This window comes from Pollicipes pollicipes, unplaced genomic scaffold (assembly GCF_011947565.3).
Source record: "Pollicipes pollicipes isolate AB1234 unplaced genomic scaffold, Ppol_2.1 Scaffold_4740;HRSCAF=5597_pilon_pilon_pilon, whole genome shotgun sequence".
NCBI lineage: Eukaryota > Metazoa > Arthropoda > Thecostraca > Pollicipedomorpha > Pollicipedidae > Pollicipes > Pollicipes pollicipes.
In genome coordinates this window covers 7,213,140-7,231,652 of record NW_023596545.1, presented here as the reverse complement: position 1 = coordinate 7,231,652, position 18,513 = coordinate 7,213,140, and the positions used below count along the sequence as shown (strand labels likewise).

Genomic DNA, 18,513 nt, shown 5'->3' with positions numbered 1-18,513 from the left:
TCCATGCAGAAATACGTCTAGGTGCGGTGGATAATTGTTAGCATTTTATGACTATTCGCCCCTGATCATCTTCCACATTATATAGATTTAGACTTTTTAAGGCTACCGGAATGTCTGTATCATTGTTTTCTTTGTTTTACTTACCGTGATCGCGAAAGCGATGCTATTAGTTGGATGATGTTGATGCTGCACTTTGTTGATAATATTTTTCCTCTCTCATCGTAAGCAGACAGCGACCTTAATTGTACTATGCATATGAAGCACAATAGGTAGGCTTATGAACCTCGGCTTCTTTTTTTTACTTGTCTGGCTGACATTTTAAAGCGTCAACATTCAGTGACGTTCATATGACAACATGCCATAACTTTGAAGTGGGGTTGGTGCAGGTACCCTCGGATGTTGCAATGTGCGTACCACGGTATGCCATCGATATGCCGAATTAGTCCAGAGAGGCTATACCATCGTCATCAGTACATATGACCGACCACGGTGTTCCAGTCATTTATCGCGCTCGGCAATGGGATTTGGGGCGGACTGGATGCAACTTCAGCAGGAGCAGGATCGGATTACGTTAATGAGTTCTGCGACAACATCTATTTTGGTCGCGACTATTGAACTTGTGCAGTTCGGTGTGGGCGACCATGGAACCCAGTGGGTTGCAGGACGGAGTGGTGACCATTTTGTGTTAATCTGGGCCTTGTCCGTTATGTAATGCACCACTGTTGTGAATATTCTAGTTGAGTTACGGCCGTTCATTACCGAGGCTCGTTGAGCTTGCTTCATTTTTTCATTTGTTGCCAAGGATGTAGTTTAACAGGATAAGTGGGGCAGAGGGAGAAAATTTTTTCACCCTTCCAGAATATACGCAAAAAATTGTTTCTCCTCGATATCGCCCCGTTGCCGTCGTACCGTTGAAACTGCACCCAGGAGCGGAAAAGCTACGGATTACAGAATCTGGTCGATGGCAATGTGGACACTTTTTGCGGGCTGTGTGGTGAAAAATTGCGAAATGGAAACAATCTACAGCAAACATCCCAATTAGACAAAACTTAAAGTTTACTGCTGGCCTGTACTTGCTAACACTTGCAGCGTAGGCTTGTGTAGAGCACATTTGGAAACATTGGCATTTCGCTGTAGGAGCAAACTGAACAACAAAATGTTGCCAAACATAGCAGCCTTAATTTGCACAGCTTTGAGCAGGCCACATAAATATTCTATAAGCTATGCTACACCAGTGCTTGCGCCACAGATCAGCGGGAGCGCGATGTTTTTGACCAATGACCGTCAGATCAGTGTTTTTCACAGATTTTCAGCCAAGACTCACTTAACGTTCACACAGTGTAAAACTCCACATAACTCGGCCTTTCACCATCGTGAGAATCGTGGATGGCCTCGGCACCTCGTGGCGAACATGATCATTCCGCTGCGCAGCGTTTTTGATAATTGTATCATTAAGACCGATTATTTGGAATGGTTGCCACACGGCTGTGCATCGGCTTATTGCAAGGCTGTAGGCTGCTGTTGGATATTTTTGTGTCGTGAGAAGCTTACCGGTTTGAAAGACGTCGCTAACCACCAGGCTTGCTGCTCGTCTCTTCTAAGGATCCCCCATTTAGGGTGTTCCTAGTAATAGCGTTAAAAAGCCCTGCTGGTCTAAGGGCTCCTTGTCCGTGGATACGCGAAAGGCAGCTTCAGGGTCAACGGATGATATTTGAGCGGCGCATGTCATGATTCATCTGGGCTTCCTGTTGCCGAGAGGAAAAGCGGCTGTAGGGTAAAGGCCGGGTATCGCGGGCATGGGCCTCATGCGCTAATCGAAGCACCTCAGATTTAGCGAACTGACTAGTTGACAGGTGTGATATCAGATCCTTTAGATTGTCATTTACTGTACATTGTTCAGAATGAATGTAGAATAGTTGTTCAAAGTGCCTGGTGCAATCTGCTGATACCAATATTGCATGGAGCTCTAAGTATATTCCATTTATTAAGACCATGTTAAGAAGTATGCAAATAATAATGGTGGCATGCGAAGATAGAGAAGGGTTGCCAACGCGTTCAGCTGTTGCAGCAAACAAAACCAAACCAACCAACCATCACTAAAGAAAGATGGAATCATTTCCAGATACTTGTAGAACCATGATAATCGATAGATGCAGAGCTACAGAGATGCAGTTTTTGCAAAATACCTAGGGTTCAGGGAGTGGGGGGGGGGCTCAAGAAGAAATCAAGGACTAAGCCGACCTCCGTAATGCAAATGAAAGTTCCCCCCCTCCGCTAGATGTGACCCATTTTCGTTTCAGAGCTGATAGAGGGGGAAAGTTTCTGAACATTTCTTTGCGGAGTTCTAAACTCCCAAAATTAAGGATGGAAAAATGATGATTAAATAATGATACATAAAACCATGGAGCTGTACCTCTGGCTGAGGGGCACCCTCCTCCTAACTCAATATGAAATACACATCCCTGCTGGGCTAGGTATGTTAAATATGCCTTTTTTCTGACATTTTTATTAGATGACTCTCAACCATCATTCAGTGTTTATTTCCGTGATGCGAGTCTTTAAGTATATGATCACCTACGTACGCACGCACGCACGCACGCACGCACGCACGCACGCACGCACCGTACGCACGCACGCACGCACCGCACGCAGGCACATGTATTTATGAAGGTGATTGGTTAACAGGCAGCTGCATTTCAGTGTTGAATTGATTATTGCCCTGCTGTATGGAATATAGTTATGAATATCAATCTACGAGGGGTGTAATGCGGGCTCATACAAGAAGCCGATCTGGTGCGATCTGGGACTCCTGCAATTACTCATCGCATCCAATTACACCCCCAGCAAATGGTGACGTTAAATATCTTTGATACTTTTAGTCAGATAATTTTTACCTATGAGCACCATAGGGGTGATGTCGGGTTTGAAGACTGGAGTGTCCCCAAACTTTATGTGTGTGCAGGCAACACCCCACCCATTTTTCATCGAATGACCTAGCAGAGGACATTTCCCTTCTTTTCGTTGTGAAGGTAATGTCAATAAGGCTACACACGTGAAAATAACAACCGCATGATAAGCATGTTAAACATGATGTTTGGTCACGGCTCATTCATTAGTCCTCGCCCTGATTCGTCGATTTTCATGACGCAAATTTATGTGGGGGAGGGGGGCGATCGATGCGAGCCCTCCCCTTTCCAAACTAACCTAGATAGAGCCACGCATTTACAAGAACGATAGTTTAGTCTTAACTAGATCTTACGATTGGTGAAAAGTTTTATGACGCGAGGTAAAAAATATGTCAAGAGTCAAATTTTTTCTGGAAATCGAACAATTATATTTTTCTGTGCTCCTATGTGCGAGACTATAACTTACAGTAACACTTAATCCAAACAGGTGGGTTCCTCTTTGAAGGCGAGTGCGTTGGTGTGTAGTTCTATGTGCGCTAAGCATAGATTTATCGTCTAGAGCATGTCAGGGTCGCCTCGCCGCCCGCACCCGTCCGTTTATCGTCAATCGCCACGCAGTGTTCCTGAAACGCATTCCTTCTCAAAACAGAAATGCTGCGAAGAAAGTTTTTCCCCCTTCTCTCTACTAGTCCTTGTTATAAAAAACAGCGAATCAGGGCGAGAGCTAAGCGTTGCACAACCCGGCGCCAGTGCTTTCCAGCCCTGCGTTGGACATTCGACCTCACCTGTGCCCGACACGCGGCCGCTCCAGTGCTGCACGTGCGCCATCCTAGTGCCGAACAGGCATCTGCTCCAGTGCTGGACACATGACCGGAGGGGTCATGATGTGCAGGACTGGCCTCTCATGTGCCGGCATACGGCCAGCCCAGTGCCGAACAGGCATCTGCTCCAGTGCTGGACACATGACCGGAGAGGTCATGATGTGCCGGACCGGCCTGACACGTGCCGGCATACGGCCAGCCCAGTGCCGAACAGGCATCTGCTCCTGTGCTGAACACATGACCGGAGATGTCATGATGTGCCGGACCGGCCTGACATGTGCCGGCATACGGCCAGCCCAGTGCTGAACAGGCATCTGCTCCAGTGCTGGACACATGACCGGAGGGGTCATGATGTGCCGGACCGGCCTGACATGTGCGGCATGCGGCCAGCCCAGTGCCGGACACGCGGCCTCTCCTGGGTCTGACGGCCACCAAATTTGACATAGCTGTAGACAACTGAATAGCGGATCGTTTGGCATAACAAATTTACATGTACCTTGTAAGGACGCTGACCTATGGAAGGTCAAAGTCGGGCCATGTTTTCAGCTGAGTCAATTTCTAGGGAGTCGTTCATTCTGATGCAACAACGGAGTGTTACACGAAGCCACACATCTCTGAAAGGCTTTTTTAGGTAGCAAAAATATTGAATGAGCAATTACGTTGACCCAAGATCAGGTATAAAGGTCAGATCAACGTCAAAACCAACCTGTTTTATTCCTCTAGGGCTTGCTGTAAGGGATAGTTCCTGGTGCTCATTTCGAATTTATTGACAGCATTATGCATTATGCACCTTCCATGGACTTTTTTGAGGTCAGAACAGGTCATTGACCTGAAATGACCCAGGTAAACCTTTTTGTTTTTCGAAACATCTTGTCTAGCGTTATCTTTGTCGCTTATGCAAGTGCAAAACTCAGAGCATTATTGTATGATTTTGGTAAGCGTGACCTCCAAAAGGTCAAACAAGGTCGCTGACCTTAAATGGGCATGTGACCTTTTGCTTAGAAACAGTTATCTAGGTTCTGGGGGCACTTTGGAGACCAACCTGACATTTGACCTTGCTTGACCTTATTTGACCCGAAAATCATGACCTAGGAACCTCGAAATTTAACCTAAGTGAGTTCACGTACAGGTTAACACACTCGGTGAATATGGTGTTTCTGGCTGTCTTAGTTCCCGAGATCTCAGGGGGGGGGGGCAAAATCGACCTCCCACGCGAGCGAAGGGTATGCAGCCCTCAACCCGGGCGAGTGTTAAGTTGCAGACAATTATAATGCCATAATGCGGGTTTATGGAGCGAGCGTTTCATTCCTTGCCATACTTTTATAAGTTTGTGGTGTATGGACATTAGGTCCTAGGTCCACATCTGAAAAATATGATGTGCCGGACATGAATGTACCCACAACAGGGTGGCATAGAACTGCTGTGTCCGTTATGACATGCACGCCGCCCAAATGCTTCCTTAAAAAGCGGCTGTTTTGGTCCGTGAGCGACGCTTAAATCAGTATAGTTACTATACACTGAACATGGTCGTCGCATAAAGAAATAGTCGCAGCGCCCGAATTCCAAAGCAATCAACCGATCTCGCTAAGTACGGCTCGTTACGTGAACATTAACACGCCATCCATGGTACCCAAGCCATGAAAAAACTTATCCATTGTTGGATTTGTTTTGTTTTTTGTTGAGGGGTAAAAGTTTCCCAGGCGTGAATTATAAATGCTAGAAATCTCAATATCGGGCGTTATGGAAAGCTATGGAGTTTCATTTCAGACACTGCAGTTTAGACATAGGCCAAAGCCGTGTTCTGAAACAACACAGTAACGTACTTATATTGACTTACGCGACTACTCAGCTTAAGGTAGCGCAGTTTGTAGCGTCAAAAAGGGTGTCCAGCTGATAGCAAAGCGGTGAAGAAGGGTTTTGATCGGTGGGTCAAACGCTGTCAGGGTTCCCTCTCCAACACTGGCATTGCCCCAGTATGTCGTGACATAGTGCATGGGGCTTGTTATGTGTCATCTATAGTTATGATGCGGCCGCTGAACATACATGCTCCTGCCTTTCTCCGCGCATGCGACGGCTTAGGTTTTAACCGAGCTGACGTACTCACCAAGCTTAAGCCCGCTGCGCCGGCCACTCATGCACTAAAACGTACGCATTAACCGCCGGAGCTTTTGACATGGTCAGCAAATTATACGTTGCCAAACAAATAGACCTTACGAAATGAAAAGATTAATAATGTTTATTACTCACTGCACTTTATTTTTCTCTGTTCTGTGTGGTTTGTCGCTTTTATAGTTTTAGTGCGATGGTTTCTGATAGATTTGCCTCCAAGTGACAAGTAAGGCTGTTTCCAAATTTCGTCGGCAACGGAAAAGACACTTTCCCACCACTGGCTGCACCGTGAGTGTTATTTTCATAAACACCCTGCACGCAACAACAAAATATACTCGCTGCCGTTTAATTAAGCACTGAGACCAGCGCCTTAATGGCTCGTGTGCCGGTCGTACAATAAAGGAGTGCTGTAGCAGCCTCTGCAGCCTAATCTGAGGACGCACTGGCGGCATCGATCACAGTATCGCACAGGGGTTAAAGTGAGCGAGTGAGGGTACTAGATCACACAAAATGGATATATTCCAGTCAGCACCACGATAAAGTTCAAATACGCAGCTCATTTTCACCTGCCGGTCCAGCGTCAGCCCTCTATCGGTGACGGTTGAAGTCGGTACTGTGGTGATGTTTCTCGCATGTTGACATTATTCCCCCAGCATTGACCGGGGAGGAGAAGGGGTCAAATCTGCCCCCTGTCCAATGTTTGCGATAATTCAATGAATGCATTGAGGTATGGCAGCAAAATTAGCGGTGAACAATAAGTTATTTGCCGTATTGTGAAAAACAACTACGAGCCCATAATAGGTCAAGCGTAGGTGACGTCATAGTGGCGTATTGTTTGCCAACTTTGGACAGAAGCGCATAGCCGCAGGGAAATTGACACAGAAGCCAAAAAAAGAAGACATTTTAAACACGAAAACTGCAAATGTACGCCACTTATTTCGTCATTCATATGCCTTGTCGTTGTGTTGTTTCCATATTGCACTTTGAAACATTGGGATGTCAAATAACACAAATAATATTGACAAAAGTACATTCCACATTTCTTAGCCTCCGGCTGAAAATTATGAAGATACAAAAGATGTCCTAGATACGACTATGGCGGATGCCTGTACCAAGTTTCAAGCAATGATCCGTAACAATTACTGAGTTATGGCTTATATAGTAGCCATGACTGACCTACATCAGCTTTACACGCAAACCGACGACCACGTGAGGCTGGTGGCGGGGTTGAAGGGCATCAGGCTACGCGACTGAGTTATGGCTTATATAGTAACCATGACTGACCTACATCAGCCTCACACGCAAACCGACGACCACGTGAGGCTGGTGGCGGGGTTGAAGGGCATCAGGCTACGCTATCGGCAGGGTTAAACCGTCGAAAGCAACGCAAAAATCGGTCCAACTGGTTATTCGACGCCGAGGTGATCCATTTGACCCTGATCTGAGAGAGTTCATAGACAAGTAACAGCCTTGCCCACTTTCATGGTATCCAAAATTGCGGCTAAGCTCTGCCACTTCGCGTTTAGATGGTTCAGACACGTCAGAAAAAATGGACAAAAATTGGCACATAGACCAAGGTTTCAGTGCTCATTTGCACGGCACGTGACCTTGATTACAGACCTAGTACGGCGCACGCAGCCTAGAACGTCTTCCTTTTCAGCACGTTTGATCAGGGCGCTGTGATTTCACACCACAAGATACGCTTCTAAATGAAGTACGTTGTGGAGTCGGTCAGATGTTCCAAAGTATCATTCTAATATCTTTTCTTGACCTGTGACCTTAATGCGCACCTAAACCTAAGTTTGTTGTGTGGCCTGAGACTGCATACCACGGCACTTTCATTGCAATTTGAATTTCTGAATTCGGCCCAGCCGTTTTTGAGATAAGTGGGGGGTCAAATCTGCCCCCGTCCGGTCAATGGTGCGCCGTTGAGGAGTCCGGTTGATGTCGGGTTAAGTTCTGCGCAATGCCGATACGGGCTGTTCGACACCGTTGCTGAAGTATAATTAATAGAAAACGAGAACGTTTGCTGCACACACAACAGAAAACACGGCTTAACGGAAACAGGCCGTGCGTTATGAGTGCAAGATGTCGAGGCGTTGGCGTGTCCGTTTGGTGTCCGTCCTCGGCATCGCGCCTGTCCGACGCCCCCAGCCGGACGCCAAGATGGTGATGGACGTCATCTCCCGGATGGAGGACACGGAGCCGTTCAGTGACGAGCTGCTGGCGGCCATGAACCGGCTCTGGCTGGACGGCGGCGTGCAGGAGTGCTTCGGCAGGTCCAACGAGTACCAGCTGAACGACTCAGCCAAATAGTGAGAGCAGACGGCATGCCTGCGGCGTCTAGGCTGCATGTGCTCACCAAAGCATATCCTTGTTGTGTGCGCGTGTGTTTTTTGTGTTAATTCGACGCAATCCCCCATTAATAGTTGAACAGGGGTACCTCCCCGTGACGTTGCATCAGTCTGGTTACAGAATGGTTTGGCTTAGCGTCACACAATCTGTGATGCGCATCCGCGGTGCAAACGATGCCCGCAGTGCTTCCGTGGTAAAAACGATGCCCGAGCTGGTCTCTCAGCTGTCATGTCAGTTACGATCAACTATCCCTGAACTCTGCAATATGGGGCTGTGATGGAAGACTTCACCGAATCACATTGCCGGGCGGCGTGCGTCACGAGCTCCGGCCCATGTCTGAGGAGCAGGTATGATGTGGACGCTGGACGTTGGCCCGTCGAGGCGCGTGCCCGTACCGACTGACGTCACGGGACTGGTGTCATACTCGAGCTCGGCCACTGACGCGACCTTCAGCTTGGACATACTTTGGCAGCGACCACCACAATGTTGATAGATAGGCAATGTTGATAGATCCCTTTCGGGGCTGTGCAACCCATCATTCTATACACGACCGATGTGCTCACTGCACTGTGTTGTTTCCTGCTCACTGCACTGTGTTCGTTGTTTCCAGTTTCCTAGATGACCTAGCGCGCCTGGGTGCCAAGGACTACCAGCCAACTGTGCAAGACATCCTGCGAACCCGGGTCAAAACGACTGGCATCGTCGAAGTACACTTCTCCTTCAAAAACCTCAACTTTAAGTACGTAGTGAAGCAGGGCCACGGCAGACTTCTTTTCCTTCACCACTCGAGTGACGTACTCTCGCAGGCGCCGTCTGCCTTGTCCATGAGGTCTGCTCTCTTGCACGATTCCTCTCACTGCGCACCTGCAAAGCTCATACCACTTCAAGGCTCAACACTGGTCCCTTGAGGCGCAGGAGGCACAATGTGGGTCGCACGCGGTCATACGAAATTTCAGGCTTGCTTGATTGGGCAGCCGCCTTCATCTTACGTAACCGGCCAGCCTCCCGTAGACCCCCCTCCAGCGAGACTCGAGACCGGGCCAGACAACGCCCGGCGGGCCGTGTCCTTCGCTAGCCCGCGGCGGCGATGAGCCGTGTTTTTTCTCTCCCGGAGGACGGACAGCGTGCGGTCGTTACGGCCCGGGCTAATGGAAGACCGGACCGCCGAGTCCCTGGCGGTGCTGGGCGGGCGTCCGCCTTCCGGGACTGTGGACCATCCGGCCGTTTTCGGTCGGGGCTGGTCCGGCGTGACCATGGACCATCGTGTGACGCTATTATGTCCTGGGTACGAAAGCTACGAGCCACCCGCTGGTACTCAACTGAGACGGTGTCAGGGACCCATGGCTGCCCACATCCCGTCGGCGGTGCTCCTTCCACTGCGGCCTGGCGGGGAATGCAAATGCACCATGCTGCGTAAGTTTATTGGCGCTGAGCTGCGAGCCGCCCCCAATCGCGGCGCTCCATGAAAATATATTGGGCCCAGTGTTCGGATGTGGGAAAACACGCGGTCTTTATTCCAGCACATTCGTATTGCGTAGCAGCCTGGGGGTGTCTTGGCCCTGTGTTTTTGTACTGTGATTAGTGGGACTATTTTAGTGATCAAAGTCTCAAATGTTGTTGCAAGGCACCACCTGACCTTGAAAGAGTTTCGCAAGTGACGGGGAAAACGCCATCGGGAGATAATTATCAGGAAATTTTGCTTTAATGCATCTTCAAGTTTCCGTTCATAATTTCCCGATCACGACTCTGCATTGAAATGTGTGGAGTCGTTACTGGTTATCGCGAATTGGTACTTTTTGCCGTGGAAGAAATGACAAGAAATGCGTGCGGATAGTAACACACGCGGCATTCCATCAGCAGTATACATTTCCAAGTAGTATAGCCCTTCCCCGTTGTTTGCATCCATCAGGCAACGGATCGACCCATTTCTTGCATCCAGGCGCCCCCCCCCCCCCCCCCGTCTCTCCTCGTTATCAGCGCGCTCCCACTACTGGCACCATTACCGCTGTAGCTCTTACAAAGACGAAAACGATCGGGTAATCTGGCAGTCCCGCACCGCGCATCCGAGGGAACTCCCGGCCACCTCCGGAGGAAACGTGTGCCGAGGCCGCAGGAAGCGCCTGCTCGCGTCCGTCGAGAGAGGGCACTGCTGTTCCAGGAGAGAGCTGCCACCCGTGAGGCCGGAGGGGTCGCTTGACGTTTGTCCACTTGTGGAATGACAGCTCACCCAGATGGAAAGATGACGCTCGTTTTTGTCCGCAGGGAAGTGCTACGTTCAAGCAGGCAGGATGTTTACGTTCTTGTGTTATGAACTGTCTCTTACATGAAACGAAACATAATCTCACATCGGAAGGAATCTCCAGATCTTCTTTAGAAAGTCCCTGGGCTGCGTTCGTGATTGGGCGTAAGCACGAACGTTACACGGTTACCCTACGTTACGCTCAATGGAAAACTGACCATTCTCTACAACTTTACCCCTTGGTAACGCCCTGGCTACGCTGGACGAGCCCAATCCTTCTCCCGGTTACGCTTGGTTGAACACTACGTCACAAAAAGGAGCGTCAGTTGCGCCCTGATTGAGCCAGAGACTCGAAACAAATAACGGGTCATAAGAGAAAGCCAACGGTGTCCGGCTTTAACGCTTTAAGTTATGAAAAATTCTACCATGATTTTCAACCACATCAGAAGGTAACGTGACGTCGTCCGGCCCCATCTCGATGATGATGATGATGATGATGATGATGACCATGGGGATTGTTTATTTTCGGTCGCCACGGCTTCAAAGACCATTTCATGGCCCGCCTGTATTCAGTTTATGCGACCACCGCTCTGTTATCGGGGCATCAAAATGAAGGTATCAGAGCCATGTCATTCTTGAAATCATTTTCATATCTGGATGGCTTTAAAACAGCGCTGGCGAAGCCGCTTGAAATGGCAAGCATACGCAAACTATCGATCGAGGACGGGCCAAGAAACTTCACGTTGTTAAGATATGCCACCAGTCGACCGCAGAGTTCTGAGTGAGGATCGTCGCACGCTCGTCTTCTGTTGCAAAAATGCGTACAACACGTATTTTTGGACGTAACACAATGCAATTCTACCTACTCCATGCCGCTGGTTTGTTAAGACTATTCTGAGCAATATCGTCCACGGACGATGAACGATCCACGCTGTAGGGTAAAACGTCACTGATGTCAATGGCCACACTAGCAAAAAGCGGAACGCTTAGAATGCTGCCTTGCGGGACTTCAGTACTGGATTGGAAACGTTCTGGACACGTGATCCCCAACCGAAAGCGGAAGTGCTCCGACCCCCTAGCTAGGGGATCGGCGCTTTGCTTCGGTTACGCTTGATCAAAGTCTCCTCTCCAACATAACATATGCCGTGGGTGTAACCATGTGTCTGAGTTTGTGGTGGGGCAAATCGTTATTAGAGAGGTCAAACTGAAATGCAATCTGGGGGGGGGGGGGACACCCTAACCTGACAATGGCATCCTAAATGGCAGACTGTGAAAAATTGTGCATCCTACGGACAAAATTGAAGGGGCCAGAATCCCCTTTCGTGATAAGTGGAGGACCTGTTTCTCCAGCTCTCCAGTGGTTGCGCCCCTGATTCATGAGCAGAGGTGCCACCGGATTCCTGTCCAGGACCGTGACCGTGCCCGGGCTCCAGGACAGTAGAGGGGTTTTGATCTTGTTGGAGGGTGTATTGGGGTCCAATATATTAAATATGCATTCTTAAAGGTGTTGTTTAAGTCCAGGATGATTTGATTTTCTTTCATGGTGCACGGAACCCGGATTCCGTTATTGATACGAGCAAGTGACCATGACGCAGTGCTCGGAATTTGTGCGTACTAACTAACTAACCGCTGTCCCCGGTGTGCTGCTGCTGCGCTGTGCCCTCAAGTCGAGACTCGCGGCGGCCCTCCGGGCCTTTGCAACAGCCGGACGTGCCGTGGACGGATGGCTGTGCTATTTTGGGTTGCGAGGGATGAATGACACGTCACGAATTCGTGGACCACGCCATGTTACGACTGGTCTTTTCGGAATGTCATTCATGCAATTGCGGGCAATCAGCGTGGTTGTCACGGCAACGTGTTTTTCGAAGCTTTGTCATTGTCCTGGAATTGAACGTCACCTAGTGATCGGAAGATACAGCTCGTTGTTCACCATGGTAATCATGCGGAACATGTCATATTTCTGTTATGCCAGGATGGCACAGCGCATCCTTATTCCCATGGGCTCTGAAATACACCCATGGGTATATGTGCATGCATGCACAAGTGCATTCGTAGATCGCACAGAGTTCCGTCATGCTGAGTAGTGCTCTTCGACCTCCGGCGCAAGAGTTCGGAGGGTATTTGACCCAGCCGACACTCCACATTAACTCCTCCCCACATTGGCTTTGAAGCGGCATTGATCAGAGAGATAGTAGAGCACGTCAAAAACAACGGAAAAGAATAAGGGAAAAATATAATTCACATGCATGCACAAACAGTATCAGACAGCCCTATTACACAAAGGGTGACTTTTCAGCGTGCTAGCTTAAAACTTGTGGGATCCAGTCGCCTTGAATCCGCCGGTAACTGGTTCAGGAGACAAGCGGTTCGGTATGTGAGGGAGCGCCGTCCTGCCACCGCACGCACCGCCGAGGGACACAGGCTTGCTGTCCTGCCACCGCACGCACCGCCGGGGGACGAAGGTTTGCTGTCCTGCCACCGCACGCACCGCCGAGGGACACAGGCTTGCTGTCCTGCCACCGCACGCACCACCGAGGGACACAGGCTTGCTGCCCTGCCACCGCACGCACCGCCGAGGGACGCAGGTTTGCTATCCTGCCACCGCATGCACCGCCGAGGGACGCAGGTTTGCTGTCCCGCCACCTCACGCACCGCCGAGGGACGCAGGTTTGCTGTCCTGCCACCGCACGCACCGCCGAGGGACGCAGGTTTGCTGCCCTGCCACCGCACGCACCGCCGAGGGACGCAGGTTTGCTGTCCTGCCACCGCACGCACCGCCGGGGACGCAGGTTTGCTGTCCTGCCACCGCACGCACCGCCGAGGGACGCAGGTTTGCTGTCCTGCCACCGCACACACCGCCGAGGGACGCAGGTTTGCTATCCTGCCACCGCATGCACCGCCGGGGGACGCATGTTTGCTGTCCTGCCACCGCGCGCACCGCCGGGGGACGCAGGTTTTGGTCATGCGGGCGGAACGGTCACAGGTCGGCGCGTCGGCGTTTGTTTGAAACAGGCATGGTCCACAGGCTTACCTCGCCCACCGGCTTTATGCGCAGCGGTTACCGTTTGCACATCACATATGTGGCGAAGTATCGGTGTTGGTAGCTGATTATTATTTGCCTGGTCTAACTCCCCACCGGTGGTTGAATTTTTATCATTACACTATCTGACTACGGCAACTTCCCGATCTGAATGGAGTAAGATGTAATGGTGTTAAAACGCCTCCTTTTTTACATACGACCATCGTTTTCAGTGGATGTAGATATCTCTTTCGATTAACGGGCCCTGGGGCGCTGAGCACTGCTGAGACCAAATCTGGAGCTGACGTGCAGCGGTATGTTTTACGAACCGAATAACGACGTAGGCAGGAGCCATATTTAGTCCTGATAAGCAGAGACGCCATACACCGCCCGGGTACTACGTAAGGAAGTGCCGCGCCGCGAAGACGCATCCAGACAGGAAACCCGGGATGAGCACGGTCTCAGCTCGTGTACACGGAATTGCTCTGCATGCATTGCGCCGCAATGTATTTTAACAAGGAACCGCTGACCGCCTGCACCACTTTGGCTGCGTCGTACGGAGAACATGCTGCCACTTCCACCTCCCTGGCCGGTCCTGTTCCCCTACTCAAGTTTATGGTCGTTTCTTCCTGCCGAGAACCCAGTGGTCGACACTCTGTCGGCACCTAGCACCCTGCCGCGGATCTCTTGCATCGGATGACTCTTTCTGATGCGGCTTGTTCCAAAGCTCTGTTTTCCAGAAGGCACGCGATTGCCATGGTACCGTTCTGATGGCTGTGATATGATCCGCCGCATGCGTAATCTATACGGGAACGCTGCGGGTATGTGATCAGCAATCGCGTGAATATCCAGCTCGTTGTTATGCACCCGTACTGATGAGTACTGAGGGTTACGCACCCGTACTGAAGAGCACTGAGGGTTACGCACCCGTACTGAGGAGTACTGAGGGCTACGCACCCGTACGCTCTTTGCGCGGATGTGTGCAAGGGCGTTGTTTGACAGAGTGGATCAGCCTGCATCTGGGTATTTCCGTCCCGTTGAAATGTGTGAACTAAATTTAGCCTTCAGTTCCGCTACCAAATGAACTTCGCTCCGTCAAGGAACCGATGCGTATTACCAAGGCACTGCGTACTCGTCCAGGGGGGTCTGGTAAAAGATCCGAGCAGGACGCGATGGCGCTTTCAGACCGTCGCTGCCAGCATCTCACGCCGCGTCGGCGCGAAGCGGCGCGCCGGATGTTTGCCGCCGTCGCCGCCGCTCGTCACCGGAGGCGGAGTCGCCGCTCTCTGGCGGGTGCTTGACCGGCCTGCGCTGACGCCGGCAGACTGTTCGACGTGGGCGGTCAGCGGTCCGAGCGGAAGAAGTGGATCCATTGCTTCGAAGACGTGACGGCCATCATCTTCTGCGTGGCCATGTCCGAGTACGACCAGGTGCTGCACGAGGACGAGAGCACGGTGAGCAGATCCTGCACAAGGACGAGGTCACGGTGAGCAGGTAGTGCTTAGGGACAATAGCACGGTGAGCAGGTGCTGCACGAGGAAGGGAGCGCGTTGAGTGGATGCGGCCCGGCCAACCGCAGTCATTGTGCTGCCGTTCCGCTGCATTAGAACGGACCAAGGACTAGGTGATTGCTGTTTTGCTGTGGCTGTGATGGCATGAGCGAGGCCATGGGCGGGTTTTGATTTCTTCCGCAAGCATTAGCTTAAAATTTGAATTGCCGGGGACCTTCCCCTTAGCAGCAACTTTGTGTAAGTCAGAAAGTGGAAATCACAGGTCGTGGGAAGTTTGCCCATGCTTATAGAAATAGCATGTAGGATACCACAAATCATGCGATTAACGTTTGGTTCGCGTTGCAGAATCGAATGCAAGAGAGCCTGAAGCTGTTCGACTCCATTTGCAACAACAAGTGGTTCACCGATACGTCTATCATTCTTTTCCTCAACAAAAAGGACTTGTTCGAGGAAAAGATCAAGAAATCGCCGCTCGCCATTTGCTTTCCCGAATACCCCGGTGAGTGCGTTCTCACCCCGACCTCCTTCCCGAATTCCCTGACGTCCGGCTCGGGGTATCCCGCCGGTGTGTACATTCCCTGACGCGCGGCTGGGGTATTCCGCCGGTGTGTACCTTTCCTGACGCGCGGCTCGGGGCATCCCGCCAGTGTGTGCCACCCCTGACGCCCGGCTCGGGGTATCCCACCGGTGTGTACCTTCCCTGACGTCCGGCTCGGGGTATCCCGCCAGTGTGTACCTTCCTTGACGTCTGGCTCGGGATATCCCGCCAGTGTGTGCCTTCCCTGACACCCGGCTCGGGGTATCCCGAAGCTGTGTACCTTTCCTGACGTCCGGCTCGGAGTATCCCGAAGCTGTGTACCTTTCCTGACGTCCGGCTCGGGGTATCCCGAAGCTGTGTACCTTTCCTGACGTCTGGCTTGGGGTATCCCGCCGGTGTGTACCTTCCCTGACGTCCCGCTCGGGGTATCCCGCTGAGTGTCGTCCAGGGCACTGCCCACCTGAGACTCCTCCGGGCGGAACTGCCTCGTTAGTTCTGCGGCGCATGGCTTTTCAGAATACCACGAGAGCAGCTTCCAGAGATGAGACGTCTCGGTGTCGTTTCTCGGAACGGCATGTTCAGAGCGGCTCCATGCGCAGGGGTTGAAGCTGCGGCAGGCCTTCGTGGCCGAACTTGGTGTCGTTTGAGCGTGTGGTCGGCGTGCGCATGCGTAATGGGGCTGACGAGATGAGATGGAGGACCGGCGTGTTAGAGCTCGATACCGAGCGTGACGGGGCCAAAGGGTTCCCGTCACGCGGTAGGGGACCAGGCGTGAGGGGGTGCGAGGGAGTGTGTGGCGTGATACGAAGGCTGGCATGACCGTGCATGAGACATGCCCACGTCATGCCTCGGGCGTACGGTACGATTAGACGGGCAAGGCACGAAGAGAGAGAGAGAGAGAGAGAGAGAGAGAGAGAGAGAGAGAGAGAGAGAGAGAGAGAGAGAGAGAGAGAGAGAGAGAGATATATATATATATATATATATATATATATATATATATATATATATATATATCTCTCTCTCTCTCTCTCTCTCTCTCTCTCTCTCTCTCTCTCTCTCTCTCTCTCTCTCTCTCTCTCTCTCTCTCTCTCTCTCTCTTGGCATCGTTATCCGACGAGGAGCTCAGACGTACCGCCGCTGTTCCCTCAGGTGCGCAGGAGTACGGCGAGGCGGCCGCCTACATCCAGGCGCAGTTCGAAGCCAAGAACAAGTCGACCAACAAGGAGATCTACTGCCATATGACCTGCGCAACGGACACGACCAACATCCAGTTCGTCTTCGACGCCGTCACGGACGTCATCATTGCCAACAACCTGCGCGGCTGCGGTCTCTACTGAGGCCGCTGCGTTAAAGCCGCCAGCGAGCGCGCCATCTGCTGGACTCTCGAGCAATAGCGCCCTGCGCGGCTCGCCGCCAGGGGCGCTAGTGTTTGCGGGCGTAGCTCTTCGGACTCAAGCTTGGTTGGCGGTGGACGTGTTGGCGTGCCGGTACTAGTCATGCCAATGTGCTTACATGCTGATTTATTTATGTCTTGATGACTGTGTGTGTAGGTGTGTGTGTGTGTGTGACTGACTGGCTCAAGCGAAACTTGCGGGCCGTGCTTGCTGGAACGTAACCACTCGGAAGTACTGTGGAGTTTGTCAAAAAATTGTCCTGCCTGGTCATCGCCAGGCGGCAGCACGATGGCAACCAAGTCCGCGCCGCAACGACAGTCGAACAAACCTTGATCTCTTTATCAAGGATAGAGATTACTGTTACCTTGGACCCATTTGAATTGGCACGCAGCCACCGGCTCAACCGACTTGTTTGTTATTCACCGCGTTAGTTCGAAGGGCTCCCTTCCGTCTGGCACTGCACAAATGCGGCTGGGCCGGCGGTGCTCCGTTCGGACGCCGCGGTGCTGCCGGCGTCCGGTGGTGGTACCTCACTCCCCGTCTGGTGGCGCCACTGGCACCATGGCGTTCGGATCGCGCGCCGACGCGCCGATTTCGTGTGAATAATCCCCTTTTGGGCAGAAATCGATTCACTGACAACACACGCCAGCCTCGGGCGAGTTATCCGCTGCTGATACCTACAGCTATCTGAAGAAGCGCACGCCAAATAGACTAGTTCTGCGTTCTGGTTGGCTGTTGTCGAACCATCTGCAGTTTGCAAACACTGTCGCCTTCCTAAATTCACGTGAATACTGCACTGACGTGTCAAGAGAGCCGATCAAAAGAGCTAGTCCGGAATGAATGGCAAGAAATTTAGATTGCCTCTTCCCTTGAACATTGATTTGTGCCTGTTGACGCGGGATTAGGTAAGTAATCCCGCCAGTGATGAAAGCGCAGTTTGTGGTCGGAGAAACTCTGTGTGGCTGTTTGTGTGTATTATAGTATATGAATAGATTGTTACATGCAATCGTTAAGAACAAATTACCATCAGTACCTACCTGTGCTTGCTGTTATCGCGTCATGGCTGGTGCACCTTTCAAAACGTGATCATTATTTATCGGTTTTGTGCGCTTGGTTTTGCTGACTTTAAGCTGCGGGGATAACAGGGCATAAAAAAGCAAGCAAAAAACTGCCCATGACATTCTTCACACAAGCAAAGTGCAGAAACATTGTCAGCGACAGATCATCATTGTCCTATATGACCTTGTGCTACCGAGCGGCTTCAATTGTCTGGCAGAAGCGCGCACTCGGCACGTTCACGCGCACGCGGTGTGATGCGCCTACACCTGCACATGGTGCCAACCAGCACGTCACGGGGTGACGCTGGACTCGCAGAACTTTTGCAGCTGCCAGGTGGCTGCGAGGTATGCTCGCCTATTTGTTCGATCTATTTCGAGCGCGTGCGCCGTGCTTTCTCCAGCTGTTCTTGGTTTTCATATGGTGTATAAACGATACATGTTTGTCAGACGACACCATTGTTTCCCTGTTTCATGCCTTTTCACTTCAGCTTCCAAGTAGCTGATAGCTTACCAGCCTTGTGGGTTGTGTTCAGTGGCGTAATAATTCCGCGCTTATATCGATA

The 18,513-nt window shown here is 51.3% G+C and overlaps 1 protein-coding gene across 1 annotated transcript; it reads left to right on the top strand.

The window, feature by feature from the left end:
- Positions 1-7,990: 7,990 nt before the first annotated feature.
- LOC119099170 (guanine nucleotide-binding protein G(o) subunit alpha) lies at positions 7,991-18,403 on the top strand (the record flags this gene model as incomplete). Its single annotated transcript, XM_037222275.1, is given in 5 exon segments — positions 7,991-8,151; positions 8,802-8,930; positions 14,774-14,903; positions 15,306-15,459; positions 16,648-18,403. Coding segments are annotated over 5 exon segments (762 nt in total), but the record flags the coding sequence as incomplete, so codon positions are not given.
- Between the last annotated feature and the right edge of the window lie 110 nt (positions 18,404-18,513).